We start from the raw sequence: 19438 nt of genomic DNA on the forward strand, positions 1-19438 counted from the left end.
TATAGAGAGGTACCGTTATATCGGGGCTATACGAAGACCTGGACCTGCATAGACAATATTCTGCCACAGGCTATAGTACCTATTCGGAATTTTAAATACGAAATTTCAAACAATTTTTGGGGATATTTCACCTAAAATCGTTAAAATAACACATATAGGGAAGTACTGATATATGGGGCCTATACGAAGACCTGGACCTGCATAGACAATTTTCTGTCATAGACTGTAGTTCACATTACGAACTCTAAATACGAAATTTGAAACAACTGCAACAACTCTATAAAAATACCAAATATTGGGAGGTACCGTTATATGGAGCCTATACGAAGACGTGGGCCTGCATACGAATTTTTTTATAATAGACTGTAGTACCAATTATTATTTCTAAATATGAAATTAAAAAAAAAAACTCCGGTGAATAAAATAAAACAGTCAACATATGAAATATCGGGTGGTACCGTTGTTTGTGGGCTATATGATATTGTGGTACTATATGGAAATTTCTCTTCCAAGGGGTAAAGTGCTTAGAAAGAACTACTATTATGGCTTTTTAGACGATTCCATTGTTTCCATATTTTCAAAACCAATGATTAGAAGACACGAACATTGCGGCTCTCGCATTAAAGCTATTAACCAGTTAAGCCATGAAATTGAAAGATTGAACAGTTTGGATCATATTTTTGAGTGAAAATCCAGGCATTTCATTAATTTTTTGCGCTATTTAATTCTTTTTAAAAATGAGAAAAAATATGAAAAAATGAAAACAACTTGTTGCATATAATCTTGAATGAGTCTGACAGGAAGCGGGCATAGCCATAGGGCTGTATCTACCTCTTTATTGTACCATGCTCCTTACTATATATGGCAAAGGGCATAGAAGTGAAACTCGGAATCAGTAGTGGAATTCTCTAACTTACCGACAAAAGTCGGTAACTCAAAAATAAGTTAGATTAAAGTGCTTCTAATTTCGGTAACCAAAGTAGTCGCTAAGACCTACCGATGGATACCAATGTTGTCAAATTTAACTTCATTTTTATACCAATATTTTGGTTTTAAAGTTACTGCTTTTTGTCGGTAATTCAAAAAACGAGTTGGAGAATCCCAATACTGGTAACATTAAAATTATTAATAACAAATTAGGCAAGAATAAATAGATTCCCTATACGTCTTTAAGAAAACAATGTAAATTACATTTGTTGGTTCACTTTTAATATTTTATATTCATACCCTGCAAGAACTAATATTACCACATAATTTTTCAAATTTATGTCGCCCGAAAAAAGGAGTTTTTTTTACCACTAAGAAACGACAAATAAATAAATTTGTTCTATGTAATTTTGCCACGGTCTTATTTTTAGAACTACAATAATCCTCTTTTTTATTTTTCCCGCCGGTAGGATCGAATTTGCAATCTTCTGACGTATATTAAAACACTGCGCCACAGCTACGAGCTTTAAAGGTTTTTTAAAGTTTACACGTTTATCTAATTTCAAAAAATAAATGTTCTCATAAAAATCGATTATCTTTGAATTTTTTAGACCCTTCGAAAAAATATATCCACTTGTTTTAATACCTCCCCACCAGAACTTTTGAATTAGAGCCCGATATTCTCAAACTTCGTACCCAATATACCAGTATAAGAGCAAGTGGAAAAAATCTGCACTCTCTTGAAACAGTTTCACCTCTTTTGAAACAGTTTCAGTGTCAGAGATGGAGTCTTATACATCACCCACAAATGATCAACATTTTTAATAAATGTAACTCTCCTAAAATGTGAAATATTGAATACATTTATTTATATGACTGGTACCGAAATACATCGAACATGGTGAAAATAAAAATCAATAATAACAAGTAAGCAAAGTCTATAGTAGTGCGGCCGACCATGTGATGCCCGACAACACTATAATGTATTGGAAAACCTCCCACATCTTAGTCGATTATTTGAAATAATGCCATACAGTCCCGCACAAATTTTATCTCTGGTTTTTTACCGGCGATATTTTCCTTACATATACACTCTATATCGTGCTGATAGGTATCCAAAACAATTACACACAAAAGTTGTGGTTCATTTTATACGCTAAGTATAATTCCAAAATGCTACATTTCTGTGCTGACCTAAGCCCTAACTTCATGCAAAATTTCGTGACGTTGGGTTTTTAATTGTGACCTGTAGAGCCACTACAAGATGAGGAAAATTTTAATTTTTGTTTCCTTTGAACCCCTTAATCTGCAATTTGACAAATCCCCATGCAACATTTCTTAAGAATCAGACAATAATTGCGACTTGAATATAATTCTCCCACAACATAGTGTTGTAAAGTGAACAAATATAACCAAACGTAAAATTCAAAAATATGACAAAAATTAAAAAAAAAAAAAAAAAACAAGTAAGCAAAGGCTACAGTCGAGCGGGGCCGACCGTTGAATACCCTACAACACTATAATAAACGATACAGTTTATATAGGCGAGATACTCGAAAGAATTCCACAAGATATTGTGACAAATTATAAAAGAAAACCATCAGGTTTCGTTCTCTAATTTTCGAATAATAGCAACTTAAACTAATTTGCTGATTTCCAATTTATTGGTAGATGTTGCACTTAAATGGTCTTCCTAGATCTGGAACCAATATTTCCCAAAGACCTATAAAGAAGTGGCAAAAGATTAACATTTATTATTGGTTTTTGACTGAAACGCATCTATATGAGATACAGACATTTGACTATATTCGTTAACGAAATAGTCAGAAGTGCGTCTTTCCTGTATTTGTGAATTCTCCAAAAAGTCACTGGAATGGACATTTTCGTATTTTGTCTACAAAAGTTGGCAAACTATTTCACACATTGAATATTTTTATCTTCTCCAAAAAGAGTAGGCTTCTATTCTGACCCTCATCTTATCCCCATGCAAAATTTCGTAAGGATCGGCCCATAAATGCGATCTGTATATGATATCCTGATATCCTAAATACTTAGTTTTGTTAGCTGTAGAAATAGTACCAAATTAATTCAAAATGAAAATATGCCAAAAGTATGACAAAATTGAAAAAATATGAGAAAATTTTACAAAATCAATATTTTCATCTTTAGAGAGATATTTTTATGCGATTTTTTTAGACGTGTTTTCTTTCCTGCCAAGAGGCCATTCCGAATAAAACACATCTGTCGAAATCAGTTCAGCCGTTCTCGACATATAAGAGATCTTTCAAGCATATCTTCTTTGATAAACATATATATCGCACATATTTTGCTATATATCCGATTTGTTGGATGTTAACATCAATGTAAAGGTCAGAAGTAACCTTGCCATGGCTTTGTGATTTCGCCGGGATTTAAAATATTCGCGGTTTAATGAAAAATTTTGAATTTTCCAACACAAAATATATGGTCTATTTTACCCGCTAAATATTATCCGATGACCACCCAAATTGGTAGGCTTCTTTCCCGTCCTAAACTCTAGCTACATGCGAAATTCCGCGTCGATTGGTCTATAATTGCGACCTGTATAGCTACTGCAAAATCCGACATTTTTTCAGTATTTGGTCCATTTCAACCCCTAAACATTTGGCGATCATCTCAAAAAGAAATAGGGTTCTATTCTGGCCTCCATTCCAAATTTCGTGAAGATCGGGCCATAATTGCGACCTGTAGAGTGATTACAAATTAACATGGACAGACGGACGGACGGACATACATAGCTATATCGACTCAGCTCGGCGAGCTAGGATGATCCATATATACTTTCCTATGTGGGAAACCAATATTTCGTGGTGTTACATAATTTTTGGCCCAATCAAACTTATAATACCCCCAACACATAGTGTTGTAGGGTATAAAAACTAAGTAAAATATTCACTTTTTTATTTATTGTCATATTATTACGCGATTTTCTTGGGATTTATACTTTTCTAGCAAGAGGCCATGTCGAATTTGTGAGAATTGTCAAAATCCGTCAAGCGGTTCTGGAGTTATAAGCGGTCAAACTAACATCCCCTTCATTGATATACGAGATTGTATATATCTTGCTATATTTGCGATATGTTGGATATGAGCATCAATGTCAGAAGTGACATTTTCGTTCGTTTGTGATTTCGCCAGGTTTGAAAATATTCACGGTTTAGTGGAAATTTTCGTATTTTTTATATAAAAGTTATGGGCTATTTTACCCGCCAAAATGGTAGGATAAATGCTAAATTCCGATTGGTTGATTGGTCTATAATTGCGACCTGTAGATCAACTGCGAAATCAGGAAAATTTTCTTGTTTTTGGTCCATTTTAAATATTACGCGATCATCTCTAAAAACAATTGGCTTTTATGCTGACCCTAGCCCCACCACTATTTTCAACTTCGTGAGGATCGGGCCATAAGTGCGACCTGTAGAGTGATTACAATTTAACATGGACAGACGGACGTATATAGCTAGATCGGCTCAGCTCGGCGAAATAGGAAGATATATATAGTTTCCTATGTCGGGGATCAATATCTCGAGGTGTTATATAATTTTTGGCCCAATCAAACTTATAATACCCCCAACACACAGTCACATTGTGTTGTAGGGTATAAAAAATTTGAATGTATGCATTTGGAATACGATAAATTGGGAAGAATTGTATCATTTTTAAAATTTTGCTGTGACTGCCACAAGAAGTAGAACTCCTCAGAAGCTCCAAATCGACTTTTTTGCTTGGAAATTTTTTTCCATGGTGAGCCCTTTTTAAACTTTTTTACATCGGCCTCAAAACTGATGATATTGAATCATTCTTAAAGTCCTACAAACTACTCGACGCTCCATACAAAAATTGTACTTACCTTCCCCACTATGGTAAAATGTTTCGCACCGACGTATTACCCAAATTCGTAAGGCCTGACCCAATAAAAGGAGATAAAAATTCTAAAATTCTTTCTATTGTGGTGAAAAACGTCGAAGGCGTGCGTATTAAGAAGGGGTGTTAAACAAAGAAAATTCCAGTTACTCAGTCACTTCGTTTGGAAAAAAAACCCTTCGGTTTAGCGATAAACATGACTTGAGAGTTTCCAAACCTTGCGCAGCAACGATGGAACGTTGCAGCTATTTACACAAAAAAAATTAACACAATCCACCTTGTGATATAAAAAAAATCATTTTCTAAAATGCGCCATAGTACCCATTAAAAAGAAATAAAATATGTCTTTTTGATTATTTATATAATTTTTTATTTGCCTTAGTTTAAAGTGCGCTATACATAGATGTGATAATATACTCGTATATGTATATTCAATACTAGTTGTTGTCGCATGTGTTATGTGTTTCTAGTTGAGTTTTCAGGGTGTTATTACCACTTTTTCGGATAGTTTTATTTGACTGTCTTTTCCCAATGCAGCAGCAAAGCTTGCTTTAAAATTTTGGACTTCTTATTTTTACAAAATATATCCTTGTAAATTCTAGTGAATATTGGATGTTTTATGTTTCGATTATGATTTGAATGCATTATATGCCCATCTATGTTGTTATCGAACACTTTGCACCAAAATTGCAAAATTTTTCAAATTTATGTTGTTTATTTTAAGTTATTTGTAGGCCAATGTACTGAGAATAAATAATGTCACTTTTATTAATGGTGCATTAATGGTCGATTTGTGTTTTTAAACACAATCATAGATGTATAATTAACATGAATATACACATTTTATAGTTAGGTGTATTTTTGTTTTCAATTTATTTGTCGGCATATCTTTTTCTTTTTGTTTCCATATTGTTTAAAAACATTTTTCCTTTTTTATGTAGTTAAATATCAATTCGTATATATGTGTTGGGTGTTTTTCATCACTTGCACAAAACGAAATTACACAATTCAAAATTAAACAAATTCATAATTAAATAAACTAACTTAAACAAAAAAATATGGTGAATGTTTTAATTAAATCAACATTTCTGTTATCAAAGAAAAGACGCAATAATTTCCATTAATTTTTTTTCATATCAATCAATTACATACAAATTAGCCCCTAAGTATGAAAAAAAGAAAACAATTTAAAATACATATGTAAGTGAAACCATTACAATTGCCAAGCTTTCCTTTAGTTAAAACTCTTTATTTCTTTTGTAAAGATCACACTTTGAATTTGAAAGTTTAAAGCCAATGCAATGGTTAATATTCTTTACACAAATAGCTTATGAACCTATCGATATATATATATCCATTTATGCTCAATTTATGTGTGTGTATGTGTGTTTTAAAGATATTATTATGTGATTACACTATGTCGGGGATGCATGGTTTTAATAAAAGGAGGTGATGTTTTTAGTTTATTATTTTTGTATAAATTTTGCAGATTTGGGATATTTTTCGGGTTCAAAGTCGGGATCCTTCTTGAGTCGCTCACGCACTTGTGTACGAATGGCTTCAGTGCAGATGGACTGTACAGCTGAGTCGTTAGCAATTGCTAGTGAAATGTCATCGGGCGTCTGTGATTGATTGGCTGAAGTTGATGACCCAACTCCGGCATTCTGTATAGCTTTTCCAACACTGTCGGCTATTAAGGCTCTAATTTCTGTGGGAGGTTTTGTATGCTGGATCAATTTTCTTCGTTTCGATGACATGCCTGATATGTAAGCATCTGAATAGGGTGGTTGATTTTGCGTGTTCTACGGGGAAATTAGAGTATTTTTATTAATATGATTTAACTGCAAATAACATAACTTTGAAGGAAGTATCAAGAACCTCCTTATAAAATAAATATATCAAATAATGTTGATCAAATCTCTTATTGGCATTTTTTAAAAACAACTCACCTCTGCTTGTCTTTGTATATCACGCGTTATAATGGGCAACCAATCATTGGGGAAATTACGATGCCATGGAGCTGAGCCTGCTACAACTGCTGGTAGGGGTTCATCATCAACTTCAGTCTGAGAAGTACCAGCCACATCGGCCATTTCGTCATCGGTATCCATTGGCTACAAAAAGAAATATTGAATAAATTCTAGACTTTGTTGTAATGTTCCAAGCGAATACCTACCAAGGGTACACTATTACTACTGTTGTTGGCTGAACTTCGATGTACAATAAATTGTTGGGCATCATTTTCATCGGAACTACTTGGTATATTAGGACTCAAATAAAGAGTTAAAAATTCCACAACTTCCCCATCGAAATCTGTAAGAGATAACGCAGTTTATAAAGACTGTTCTAAACAATTTCCTTAATTGTAAATTTTGCATACTTGTTTGTATAGAAACACATAGTAAGCGCATCAGTTGACCCCAATAGATGTCTGCATTAGCACGTCCAATACACACGATCAGGACACTGTACAAGCGTTTTCGAAATTCCTCACATATCTTTCGAAGTTTTTGCTCGAAATCGACTAAATTCACTGGATTCTTGTTCATTAGATTAATTACAATTGGCAAAGTTGCTCGTAGAATATTGAAGAGTGAATCCCTTGAATCGTATTCGGGCTTTTCATATTGCGGTAAATACAGAAGAGATTCACCAAACCATTGGACAGCACGATTGATGGCTGGAGTCATGTTTTCTTCATTTATAGGTTCGCCTTTAAACATTTGATTCTCAATAAATGTCATCAACTGGCTATGTATATTTAGCCTGCGGGCTTCGCTAGAGGAAGCTCCATTATTACGATTACGTAGCTGATACAGTAGACTGTTGCCTGAAGATGAAGATGCACTACTGGAGTTTGCTCGTGCTGCTAGCGGATCTGTGATTGTTGAGCCAACTGTACGAGCTGCAATGGCACGACGTGCACGTTGTATCATTTCAGACATATTACGGCGACGTGTAATAATATTTGCTAATGTATTATAACAGTTTTTTTTCAAACAAAATAAAAAATACAATCATGTTTATGATGGAAAGGATGATTGGCTGATGGATGTACATATGGTGTGATAGATTATGGAATCTCAAATAAATTGAATTAGATTTTGCGAATTAAGTGCGTTTTTGGGATTATGTTGGTGGATTATTTTTAAAGTCTTGTTAATTTTTGGGAGCGAGCTCAACTCTGCATGCTATACAATCATTAAAAACAAAAACCTCAAATCGATTATAAAGGAAAATAACAAAAACATTAGATGTAAGGAAATTGGTGCCAGATAATATATCATGTGTATAAAAATTGATTTCGATCAGACTTTGTCGCTGAACAAAGGCCGACTCAATGGGACCTAAATAGGGGGACTAAATGAAATCATCAAGCTATTACTATATGTTTTAGACTGTATAATCCACATTGAAAAGCCTTAATGATATTGATAAAAAATAATAGCATGTCCAACATCCCTATAAACATACATTTTTAAACATAAGATACCATCACCATAGCAACAAGACGATATTATGAAAACATAAAGAAATCCAATGATCTTACCTCTATTGCGATTAGCGCCGACCGATCCAGATGTATTTGCGTTATTTTGATTAGGATTTCTGCCAGTATTTTCGTTATTAGCATTAGCTTGATGGTCTCGTACATGATGACTGTTGCATGGCAAGAAACGGTCAAATGACGAAACATTATTTGCTGGCAGGACTCGACCATTCCAAGCAGGTGGCATACCCAATACGGGTATATTGCCAATGTGTACTTGGGGACGCGATGTCGAACGCGTTTGTGTTGAAGTTGTTGGTAATGTAGCCGTGGTTACACGAGCAGGATTAGCATTATTTCCTGTTGTGGACGATGTTGAGTTTGCTGTTGTTGCTGTGGCATTATCATTGCTGGCTGTCGATGTTGTTGTTGGTGCGGCATTTTCTGTGGTTGCACCAGAAGCAGTTGGAGCAGGAGCACTGGCATTAGTTCCGCCAATGGGAACATCAATTGATACAACATTTGGACTATTAATGTGAACATGAAATTCTGTATCGAATGGAGCTGCACTAACTACATTTTGCAGCAAGCGTGCTACTTGACGTTGGAAATTGCCTGAAAGAAAAATTACACCAGAAAAGTCATGCATTAAATGGAAGACATTACAAATTTTTGAAAAACTCAACAATATTTAAAATTAAAAAGGCACCATGGCATAGTTGGTTTAATCTTAGAGCATTTGCAGCAGCTATTGCGGTTACAAAAATGTGACTAATATTTGTAAGGATTTTAACGCTGTCCTTAAAAAAATAACAATTTTCAATTTAAAATTTGCAACTAATTGTTAATATTTTCAACTCTCTTTTTAACTGTAAATTATTAGTGGATTTAGTACGACGTTCTTGATAAAATTTAAAACAATTAGTAGATGCGATAAAAGTTTATGCTGAGTCAAGGCATCGATTTAAAAGTATGTTAATAATGTTAGTTATTAAACAACATTAACAACTTCTATTCATATAACAACATACGTTCTAAATAATAGGCTCGTGTAGGTTGTAAAACAATTTCTAGAGTACCACCTTGAGCTGGTGCTAAATTTTATAACATTCAAAATTTACGAGGTTTTAAAAATAAAAAAGAAATTAACTCATCATATCTTAAACAATTAAAAAGAGGAGACCAAAATCTTACCACGACCAGCAGCATTATTCGCATTGTTTGCATTATTATCATTTGTTGAAGCACCCAAATTAATGGGTGTTGGCCAGATGACAGGATCATCAACTGGATCATCGACTGTAGCATTATTTGATTCTGCCCCAGTAGCAGACGAAGTATTGGAAGTTGATGCTGACGAAGCTGTTGTATTCGATGCACCCGTAGTATTAGGTGTCGACGAAGTCGCTGTGTTATTAGTTGCTGTAGTACTACGAGTAGCTTGTTGATTTTGGCGCAATGCAGCTGGAAACATAGCGGGTGTAATGAAATTGTTAGAACTAACATAACCACTTTGTTCTACTAATATGGGACGACATGTTAAATATCTGGGCGCAGCTTGGGAAACATCCAACATTAAATCAGAAATTGCATGCTGAGCATGTGATAAATAGTGGAATGCTTCAGAAACGCGATCAAATAAACGTTGAGCATTTTCACGACCAGTTGTGTCCTGAAACAATTAATAAATTCGATTAAGTCAGCATTATGCAGTAACTAACTACTCGATTGCTGTCAATTACTTACACTTTCCTCAAACGTCTGGTCACTCTGCAACAATTCATAGTATTGATCTACAAATGGATTCAGTCTAGCCTGAACTTGACGCATTTGTTCAATTACGTTTGCAAGCACCCTTGTTCCTGTACGGCGTCGAGACGTATCACCATTATTGTCATCTGAACCATCGGCGCTGCCTGAGGCTGCATTCTCTTCATTGGCAGCAGAGTTGTTGGCATCTGCTGTGGCGGTCTGAGTGGTGGTAGAAGTATTATTTTGCTCATTCGTTGGGGTATCATCATCGTCATCTTCATCGATATCCTCAATGACCACTGATGCAGCAGGTGTTGTTTGTTCTGTGGTATCTGTGCTGGTTGCATTAGTGGCGGCTGTGCCTGTAGCATTATTAGTATCACTTTCGCCAGCGTTAAACACGGTGGGCAATTGTACCAGTGTTAGATTTGTATTCCCACTGCGACGCAAAGCAGCTTGCACAGCCCCCTGTACCATTTCCACAATCTGTTGACTCTGTGGTATATCCGATGTTATACCTACTTCGACCACAGTTGATTCCATAGTCCAACGGCCACGTGCCAATATATCAAGAGATTGATTGTTTAAGCCCTGTAAGAGAAACAATATCAGTGTAAATTAAGCAAATTTTATGTGCCCAGATAACTTACCCTGGATGGATCTTCCAAATAGGCGGCGATATTATTTGCACAGTCAAGCATGTGACGGGCCACAGTAATACGATTCATGCAGAACGACGATGATACAGCCAATGGATTTACAGGAGTTTGTCCATTGCCCTGAAAATTTGGAACAAAATTCTATTAAAACGGGTTCTCTAGGTGTTTGTAACGTTGCTTAATTGAGCATGATATTGCTTGAGAGATACTATTATGTTGTTTTATTTGTATAACATACATTTGCATTTACTGGGAAAGCCATAGTACCGACTACCATTCCATCCAAGGCCCGGAACAAAGGCGAATTGCGCATACCACCAGCACCAGTTCTGCCACGGGTTCGACGTTCATTTGTCGTGCTTGTAGTATTGGAGCCAGATGAATCGGAGGTAGCCAGTCGTTGAGACGGAGGAGGTCTCTCAGCTACATGTACTACTTTACCATCAACGTCTGAAATTTAAAATAGTGGCTTAGACACAATCTAACACCATCGCCACCAAATGACTCACCATATTCCTTCAATTGTTTGTCGTCGACCATAACACGACCACAATATATAATACGCTGCTGATCGGCAGCAATATTTGTCTTCTCTGCCACTTTATCCTTGAATTCACGCACTGTGATCTATGAATACCAGGAAAGAAAAATTCACAATATGTTGCACACATCGACGAAAACGAAAAATAGATAGTTTTGAATATGCAAAAGAGAAAAGGACTCGCCCAAACAAAACATATGTACGTCTGAACGTAATGTGCTGACATTGGTTGTGCTTGCTACCACTTACCTCATTGTCAATGCTGAATTCATGGGTCTGGGAATCCAAAGTTTTCACTTTTAGATTTATAAGCATTTTCTTCCAGTTTTCCTTTCCTTTAGTATTGTCAAAATTTCAACTGTTGTATTTGTATTTCCAAAAAATTTTGGTTTGTCACTGTCAATCAACACAAACGACGAAAATCTATAAAATGTATGACGAAAGAAGAACTACGTTATTAGGCAAATTAATTTTCAGTGTTGTTGTCAGAGCAATTAACAATTTCCACATGAATTTTCAACATCACGAAAACGCATTTCAGACACTTGATATGAAAATAGAAGATTTTCACAAATTTAGCTTTTCCTCTTTTTCACTTTATACGACTTGCCAGCCAAACACACACCGAAAACCGAAAAGAATGACGTTTAGCATTTGACAGCTGATGGCAAATTCGCAACTATAGCACTGTCCCGTTTGTACATTTACTACGCTTTCATTCGCTCACATTGCCTGGTAACATCTGTGGATAAATGTGACGTTTTCCTTAACACAATTTGCTCAATTTACCGATTTTATTTTGATTTAATTTGTGTCCTTAGTTGCTCTGTTGTTTAGAAGAATAATTTTTTTAAAAATATTTCGCCACAGTAACCAATATTTGTTTGTTTTTCCGCGACACTACTACTTCTCGTAGGTTCTACTAAAGGACGAAGTCGACAAATGACACACCGGCGTCGTGAAAATAGTGATGTACAAAATGTGAATACCGTGTATTTGCAAGTGGGGCTAGTTAGTGAGGAGAGCAATGCCGACGTATAGTACTGTGCGTAAGAGGGATAAAATACAATTAAAGCGGTATGATATAAATTTTTTTAATTTTAGGTATGTGCCATGGTAGTAGAATACATGTAGTCGCTTCGACACATCAGCTGGGACAATTAACTGTCAAACCAATTTTGTAATGTTGAATGAAAAATTATTTAAATTTGTACAAATTTTTGTAATATGCATATCATAACAACCTCCGATTGGCGCCGTATAAGAAAACTTAAAAAATCTATTTATTTTTGAAAAACAATTAAAATTTTTTTGACATATCAATGTTCCCAAGCGTTGATGCATCTACCTGTATTCTTCTACCATGGAACTGTCAAATCAATTTTAAAATTGAAAATGTTGAATGAAAAATTATTAAGTTAGTACTGTGCGTAAGAGGGATAAAATACAATTAAAGCGATAGGTGTAATTTTTTAATATTAGGTATGTGCCACGGTAGAAGAATACAGATAGTCGCTTTGACACATCTGCTGGGACAATAAACTGTCAAACCAATGTTTAAATTGAAAATGTTGAATGAAAAATTATTCAAGTTCGTTAAAATTGTTGAAAAATGCATATCATAACAACCCCCGATTGGAGTCGTATCAGAAAAAATATAGAAATTTACTTATTTTTTGAAAAAACATTTTTAAATTTTTTGACATATCAATGTTCCGAGGTGTTGATGCATCTACCTATATTCTTCTACCATGGTATGTGCGATAAATTTTCTGGTAAAAATTACTTTTTTCAGTCCAAATGTTGCAAAAAAATTTCGAACAACATTTATTGAAATCTTTGCAAGAAAACGCTGTTGTCGAACAATGAATGCGTTATATTTTGAAATTATTGGGAAGATAAATCTAAATTAACTTAAAATAAATTATTTGAAGTTATAATACAACATCTGAAAAATAATTAAGATATTCGGTCTGTTCCAGAACAGCGAGAATGTAGACATTTTTACCACGATAACCGATTTTCTTTTATGATATTCAAAAACATTGCAAAACTAATAGATTTTTGGCAGTTTTTGGAACAGAGCAATTGTAAATTATGGCCTAAATTATGTAAGCATTTTAGAATCGGCCACAATGCAGATGTTTTTAAATCAGCTGATGTGGTCTGTCTTTTGTAATCACGCTATCATCTAAGCGGTATTTTTCGTAATTTCTTTGAACATTTTCAAGTTATTTTAAAATCTCGGTCCGGCCGAACTTATCTGCTTTTTTACTTGTTATATGTTTATATTTCACAATTGCATATTTCTTCAAGTCCTAGTTCCAATAGAATCAGGTGATATCAACCGCTTTGTCAAAATTTTGGATGAACGTTTATATAGGCCTTGGGAATGGTATTACAAAGCAATCAGCTGTTTGTAATTTTTCTTCAAGTGTCCGACTTCTGTTATTTTAGTGTTGCATTTATTGTTTTAAAAAAAATTGAATAATTTCACAATTAATTATTTTAAGAAAAGTTTATTGAAGTTGTTAAACGATTTCTTCATGAAATTAAACAATCAAACTGTTTCAGTTTCTTTCCTAAAAATCCAAATTAATTTAAAAGACAAGAAAAATATAAAATAAATGAAGACATTGCATACAATTTTGAATAAATGATAGATTTTGAATATTTTGACATTTTTTAAAACCTACCAACATACAAAAGTCCAAATCTTCAAAAACAATCAAATGTAAAATTTGTCAATTCCGGAAGAAAAAAATGTGTTGTCCATTTGTGTTGCGATATTTATTTTTATTTATTTTTTTTTGCAAAAGTCTGGTAAGTGTGATGGTTTTCAATAAGATATATCACACTTTATTTATTGTTGTTTCGATCAACTGTTTTATTCCTGTTTATGGTAATTCGGCTGGAATTTACAAAGCGTTATTTATTTACTTGTTCGATTTCCGTTCGATAAGATAAGAAACATCTTTCGTACTCTCCGAAAATATCTTTCCGATTAAATATTAAGGGAAAAAAAGAAACCACCTAATATACAAGTTATTTGAAATTTCAATTTTTCTTAGCATACCTGTAGGCGCTGGCTTGTACAAAGCAAGTTTACATAAGGCATGTATATTATTGAATTGGACGGGTCTCACTTTTTCATTTAGCTCAGTTTTAGAACGTACTTTTTCAACTTTTTACTAGAAACCCGTTCGTTTACACGAATAATTAGTAAGGATCGAAGACAACTTTAAGAATAATAAACCAATTCCACTATTTGATACCCTACCCCACTATGCGTATTTTGTAGAGCTCCCGTAACAAAAAAAATCTACTGGGAATTTAAATTTGACAGAGGTATTTTCGAGCAGTATCATTTCGAGCAGTGCATATTACGCATGTGAGGGACTTTAACATCAAATCGCGGGAAACATATATATGAGAGCTATATAGCTATATCTGAACCAACATTCACCAAATTTGATGTACTTGCTTCTAGACTGAATTCGGTCGGAAGTGCCAAAATCCAGGAAATTTGGACTGATGCCCAATATTGGTATTTCTGGGATATATCTGATACCAAACATCATTCTTGTGGGGTGCATATTACGAATGTGAGGGACTTAAACACCAAATCGGATGAAACATATATATGGGAGCTATAGCTATTTGATGTACTTGCTTCTAGACTGAATTCGGTCGGATATGTCAAATGCAGGTAATTTGGACTGATATTGGCCATTTGGTGACATTGGCCAAAATCGGTTAAAGATATATATGGGAGATATATCTAAATTTGAACCGATTTTCACCAATTTCAAAAGATTCGTCCTTAGTCAAAAAATATATATATTGTTTGCAAAATTTCATCTCAGTCGGATAATAAATGCGACCTGCATTTTGTTTGCCATAATACCTGTATAGACGGACTGACATGCATAAATCGACTTAGAAAGGGATTCTATGAAGATCCTCAAAAGTAACTATGTGTCTATCTCGCTTCCTTCTCCATGTTACCATCAAATGTACCACTATGGTGGTGTAGGGTATAAAAAAGTATGGGTGAAAATCAAAAGTTTTTGCCGAATTTCTGACCGCATTCTCAAGGATGTCCATGGAAAATTCTCAAGCAAAAATTGTACCATAAATGAGTTTGTATAAATTACCGAGTTTCTTCGAGTTATAGGACAATGTTGTCTTTATATTTTGCTGAGTTAAATCATAAAATTAAAACAAATTTAATCAATATTTAGAATCACAAAATTACACCGCGCATAAAAAAGGTGATAACTTATAAAAAATTGTAAGATCGTAGTTGTAGTGAAGATTTTATAAAATATAAACATTATAAAGTTGAAAATAGTTTACAATTCTGTCTTGAAAAGTGGCTTAGAAATGACAGCAGTCTGAAGTTTATTGCAGTTTTTCCATCTCACCCTGTATTTATTAAATTGGACAGGTCGCACTTTGTTCACTTAGCTCAGTTCTGGAACGTGCTTTTTCATATTATTAATAGAAAGTCGTTCCTTTACACGAAAAGTTAGTAAAGTAAAAAAAAAAAATAGTAAAGTTAGTTTCCGAGTTATAGGACGATGTTGTTTCCATATTTTGCTGAGTTAAGTCATAAAATTAAAACAAATTTAATCAATCAATATTCAGAATCACAAAATTACACCTCGCATGAAAAGTTATAAAATATTGCAAGAACGTAGTTGTAGTGATGATTTTTAAAATTTATAAACATGCATTGAAAATTTACAAATTTAAAGTAAGTAAAGTTAGCTATAGACACTAGTTTCCAGTACTTATTTTAAAATAGGCAACGTTTGGTAGGGCGAAATTAGAATAAAACACAGGAGAACGTTACTGGTCCGTCGATCCCTCACACATCTCTATTACAGATATATGATGCCCCTCTTCGAACACATAAATTAAAACACCTTGTTTTCAAATTGGGTATACCTTTTTTCGCAATTGATTTTTATTTGCTTTTTTTTCGTACGTCATCAAATAGATGCCTATTATTTTCTACTCTTTCTCAATATAGATATAAAAAGCACAATTGTTTCGTTATAAACTGGAAGACTTTGAACATTCAAACATTTACAATTAACTCTATAAATTTGTATATCACATTTACAACTATGGATGACGAACACAGTTATATTGGACACAATTAATATACATACTAATATAGCACTAAAATTTTTTCTTCTTTTTTTGGATGCAAACTTTACAACTTGTTTCAAATTTCTTTCAAAAAAAATCCAGTTTTCATGATGACTTTTTTTATTTGTAAAAATGTTTCTCGTATAAAAACGCACTTCTTAATATTTTATTTAAACATTGCTCTAAAAACATTTACTATATAAAAAAAAATTACTTAATAAAAATATATTGCTTAGTCGATGAGCTATGGTTAAGTGATGTTTCAAAATGAGGAATTAGGAGTGTTTTGGATATGATGGATGGCACTGTTTTGGCTGGATGACAGTGAGAGCGCGCTACCACGCCCATTTTGGTGTTACTTTGCCAAAATTCCATTCATCCGGATGACCAGCATGTTTTATGTCGGACATTTTCTCATACACCGAGGACCATTTGAAGGGACCAGCCCCAGTTTGACGCATTGCTATTGCCCGCATATCATTGCGTACTGGTCGGCGTTCAGTAATCATTTCCATTTCAGCCAGTTCGGCAGCATCGTCGATGGTCACACTTAAGCGATCATCAAGAATGGAAGAGTTTATGGGACCCTCGGGATTAGATGGTTCCGGTATTGAACGGGGCTGCATGTGTTGCAGGCGCATAAACACTGGCCCGGCAAATGCATGGTAATCACTAATGCCCAGTCGGGCGTTGTAGGCAAAAAGTTTGATATCCGTATTACCATAAGCCAGAGATTCCTCATCACCTAACAGATCACCACGGAAGCCATGCGTTCTTAGAAATGAATCCACAGCCTCCAAATTGGTGAGCTTCTCATTGTCTGTCGGCAATAAATCGTTGGGATAGCTATCCACGTTGACTTTACTAACCTCAAGCAACTCATCGAAAAATGGTACCCCATTAGCTAGCCACGCTGTGCTATTGTCATTTATAAATCGTTCAGTAACATCCTTCATATGCATGCGACCAGGCAATTGTTCGGCAATCCATATTAGGCCTTTGTAACGATTGTGAAGTTCAGAAATCACCGCCTCGTCCTTGGGGTCTAGAGGGGCAGGTTTGTCGTCGAAACTATCATCTTCGGCCAGTGTTTGATAGAGTGAGTCTAAGGGTCCCAATTTATTTAAATCAATGCTAATCCATTGCTTGGAACCGGTGTAAGGATGCTTGGACATGGCTTTGGCCCATGTTCGACGATTTTGGGCAACTCTATTGGCAGCCATTACACGGGCCGACAACAGTACTGCTTGATTGATATTGACGGATTTCCATAGATCCAAATTCTCATTTTTCATGCCCACACCAGCCACAACCGACTGAACTTGTCTGCCCTTAACAATGTAAAAATCATCTGTTGACGCCAAAATGCCTGGATAACCGGTGAATGTTATATCAACACCGGGCACTGTATTGGTCCGTTGGTTGGGGCCAAAGTGATAATGGAATTTGTAGCGTTTTTGGATTCTTAACATGGAGGCATAGCTGCCAGCCGTGCTATGGCCGAACAATAGCTGCCAAGAACCTGAATTATCGGATGGGAAGATTTTTGTAAGCATTGAAGCCATGGGCAGATAGAAATTCTTTCTTGGCACCGTTTCTGCCGCCCCAGTTGATGTAGATGTTGTTGCGTTACTGCCGCTGCTGAGCACAAAATTTTCATAGTAAATTTTTAGATCCTGAATATCGGCGGCTGCATTCATCAAAAGAAAATCCGAGAAGGGTATTTCCTCCTCCAGATCAGAACGAGCTCTCTTTGCCCCTTTGCGATAGCCAGTCTCAAGACCTTCCAATTGAAAGAAGAATAATCCAATTTGGTGCCAATAGTGTTCCAAGTCTTGCCTAAGGAGGGCAGTCTCTTTGATTTTTATATAATTTTCGGTTAACAGATCTCGTAGCCAGGTACAAAAGTTTTGGGCATCTTCATCGCGTTCACAGGATGATTGTATTGTGCTGTAAAGATAATAGAAAAATGGTTTAGATATTTTATACATATGGGAAATGTGAGGCTTAAACTTACTTGACCCATTGGTTGTAGATTTGATGCCAGGTTAATGATCCCTCAATTATGCCAGCACCGTAGGCCTGCACCCAATCGGGAAAGGAACGTTGAGTTTCAATTTCGATTTGAGCCCAGCTATGGGAAAACGAGAAAGGAAACATGTTAATACTTTAGTTACGAATGGAAATGAGGTATAGCAACAGCAACAACTTACCCATTCTCATATATGGAATCCTTATAGCATATTCTAGCAGCACCTTTTGGAATGTTAAGAAGATCATTTTGTTGTTTCCAATATTCGATTTGGAAGCCAACTTGTTTGGTCCAAAATGCTGTGGCACAATACGTGCCATCATATTCTGGCCTCTCAATGTAACCGATGAAGAAGGCACCTATAACCAATAAACCGGCACCGATAAGTATGTAAGTCCCAATCCGGGTCTTTTGCCATGATGCACCAACAACTTTTAGCACTGTGCCCGCCGTTTTGAAGCCGTTCAAAATTAAAGAAAGAAATCTAAGAATTTGTTTTTGCTATTTAGCGCCTTTGCTTTGTTTGACCACAAATCGGGCGGATCGGGTGATTCCCCTTCACTTAACGTTCGATTTAAACACGATAATTGAGATCTGCTCGGGCAGCGTACGAATGTCCTGTGTTCAGCAGAATGCTGTGAACGATGTTAATGTTGTTGTTGACTGCACTAATTTCTTGGCCCGTACCGTAGCAGCAGCAGCAGTAGCAGGTGGTGTCCACTTTCTCTTTGTTAACGACCGTTTTGGTCATCGGAGAAAGTATTATCTTTGGTGGACTTGTTACAATAGATCAGGATGATGATGCTGGTTGGTGATGATGGGGTGTTGAATAAATTATTTGTGTGTGTGTGTGCGTTGCTTTTAATTAGATAAAATTAAGTACTTTATGGACGACTATGGATGTATTTTGGATGGATCGGAAATTCTGGAGATTAGTTTGTGGGAAAATTCCTGTAGTTTGTTGCAAATTATTG

The 19438-nt window shown here is 35.2% G+C and overlaps 2 protein-coding genes across 8 annotated transcripts; both read right to left on the minus strand.

Moving 5' to 3' along the window:
- Positions 1-5719: 5719 nt before the first annotated feature.
- On the minus strand, positions 5720-12219 carry LOC101895752 (large proline-rich protein bag6-B). 7 transcript variants are annotated; one of them, XM_059124397.1, is made up of 13 exons: positions 12062-12219; positions 11522-11695; positions 11241-11358; positions 10970-11181; positions 10723-10851; positions 10067-10663; positions 9515-9992; positions 9352-9414; positions 8381-8935; positions 7211-7735; positions 7007-7143; positions 6780-6944; positions 5720-6632 (listed from the first exon to the last, which is right to left on the minus strand). In XM_059124397.1, exons 2-13 carry the CDS (start codon positions 11585-11587, stop codon positions 6297-6299), a joined length of 3381 nt encoding a protein of 1126 aa, XP_058980380.1. In that variant the 5' UTR covers positions 11588-11695; positions 12062-12219; the 3' UTR covers positions 5720-6296. The 7 variants fall into 7 exon arrangements, with proteins under 7 accessions (XP_058980380.1, XP_005190801.2, XP_058980376.1 ...); XM_005190744.4 differs by having other exon boundaries at positions 7211-7801; XM_059124393.1 differs by having other exon boundaries at positions 7211-7801; positions 12000-12209.
- Positions 12220-16204: 3985 nt separating this feature from the next.
- LOC101898520 (putative phospholipase B-like lamina ancestor) lies at positions 16205-19215 on the minus strand. Its single transcript, XM_059124504.1, has 4 exons — positions 19045-19215; positions 18646-18965; positions 18450-18566; positions 16205-18382 (listed from the first exon to the last, which is right to left on the minus strand). The coding sequence occupies exons 1-4, from the start codon at positions 19213-19215 to the stop codon at positions 16768-16770; spliced, it is 2223 nt and encodes a 740-aa protein (XP_058980487.1). The 3' UTR covers positions 16205-16767.
- Positions 19216-19438: the final 223 nt, after the last annotated feature.

The sequence above is a fragment of the Musca domestica genome, unplaced genomic scaffold (genome assembly GCF_030504385.1).
Source record: "Musca domestica strain aabys unplaced genomic scaffold, Musca_domestica.polishedcontigs.V.1.1 29, whole genome shotgun sequence".
NCBI classification, from domain to species: Eukaryota; Metazoa; Arthropoda; class Insecta; order Diptera; family Muscidae; genus Musca; species Musca domestica.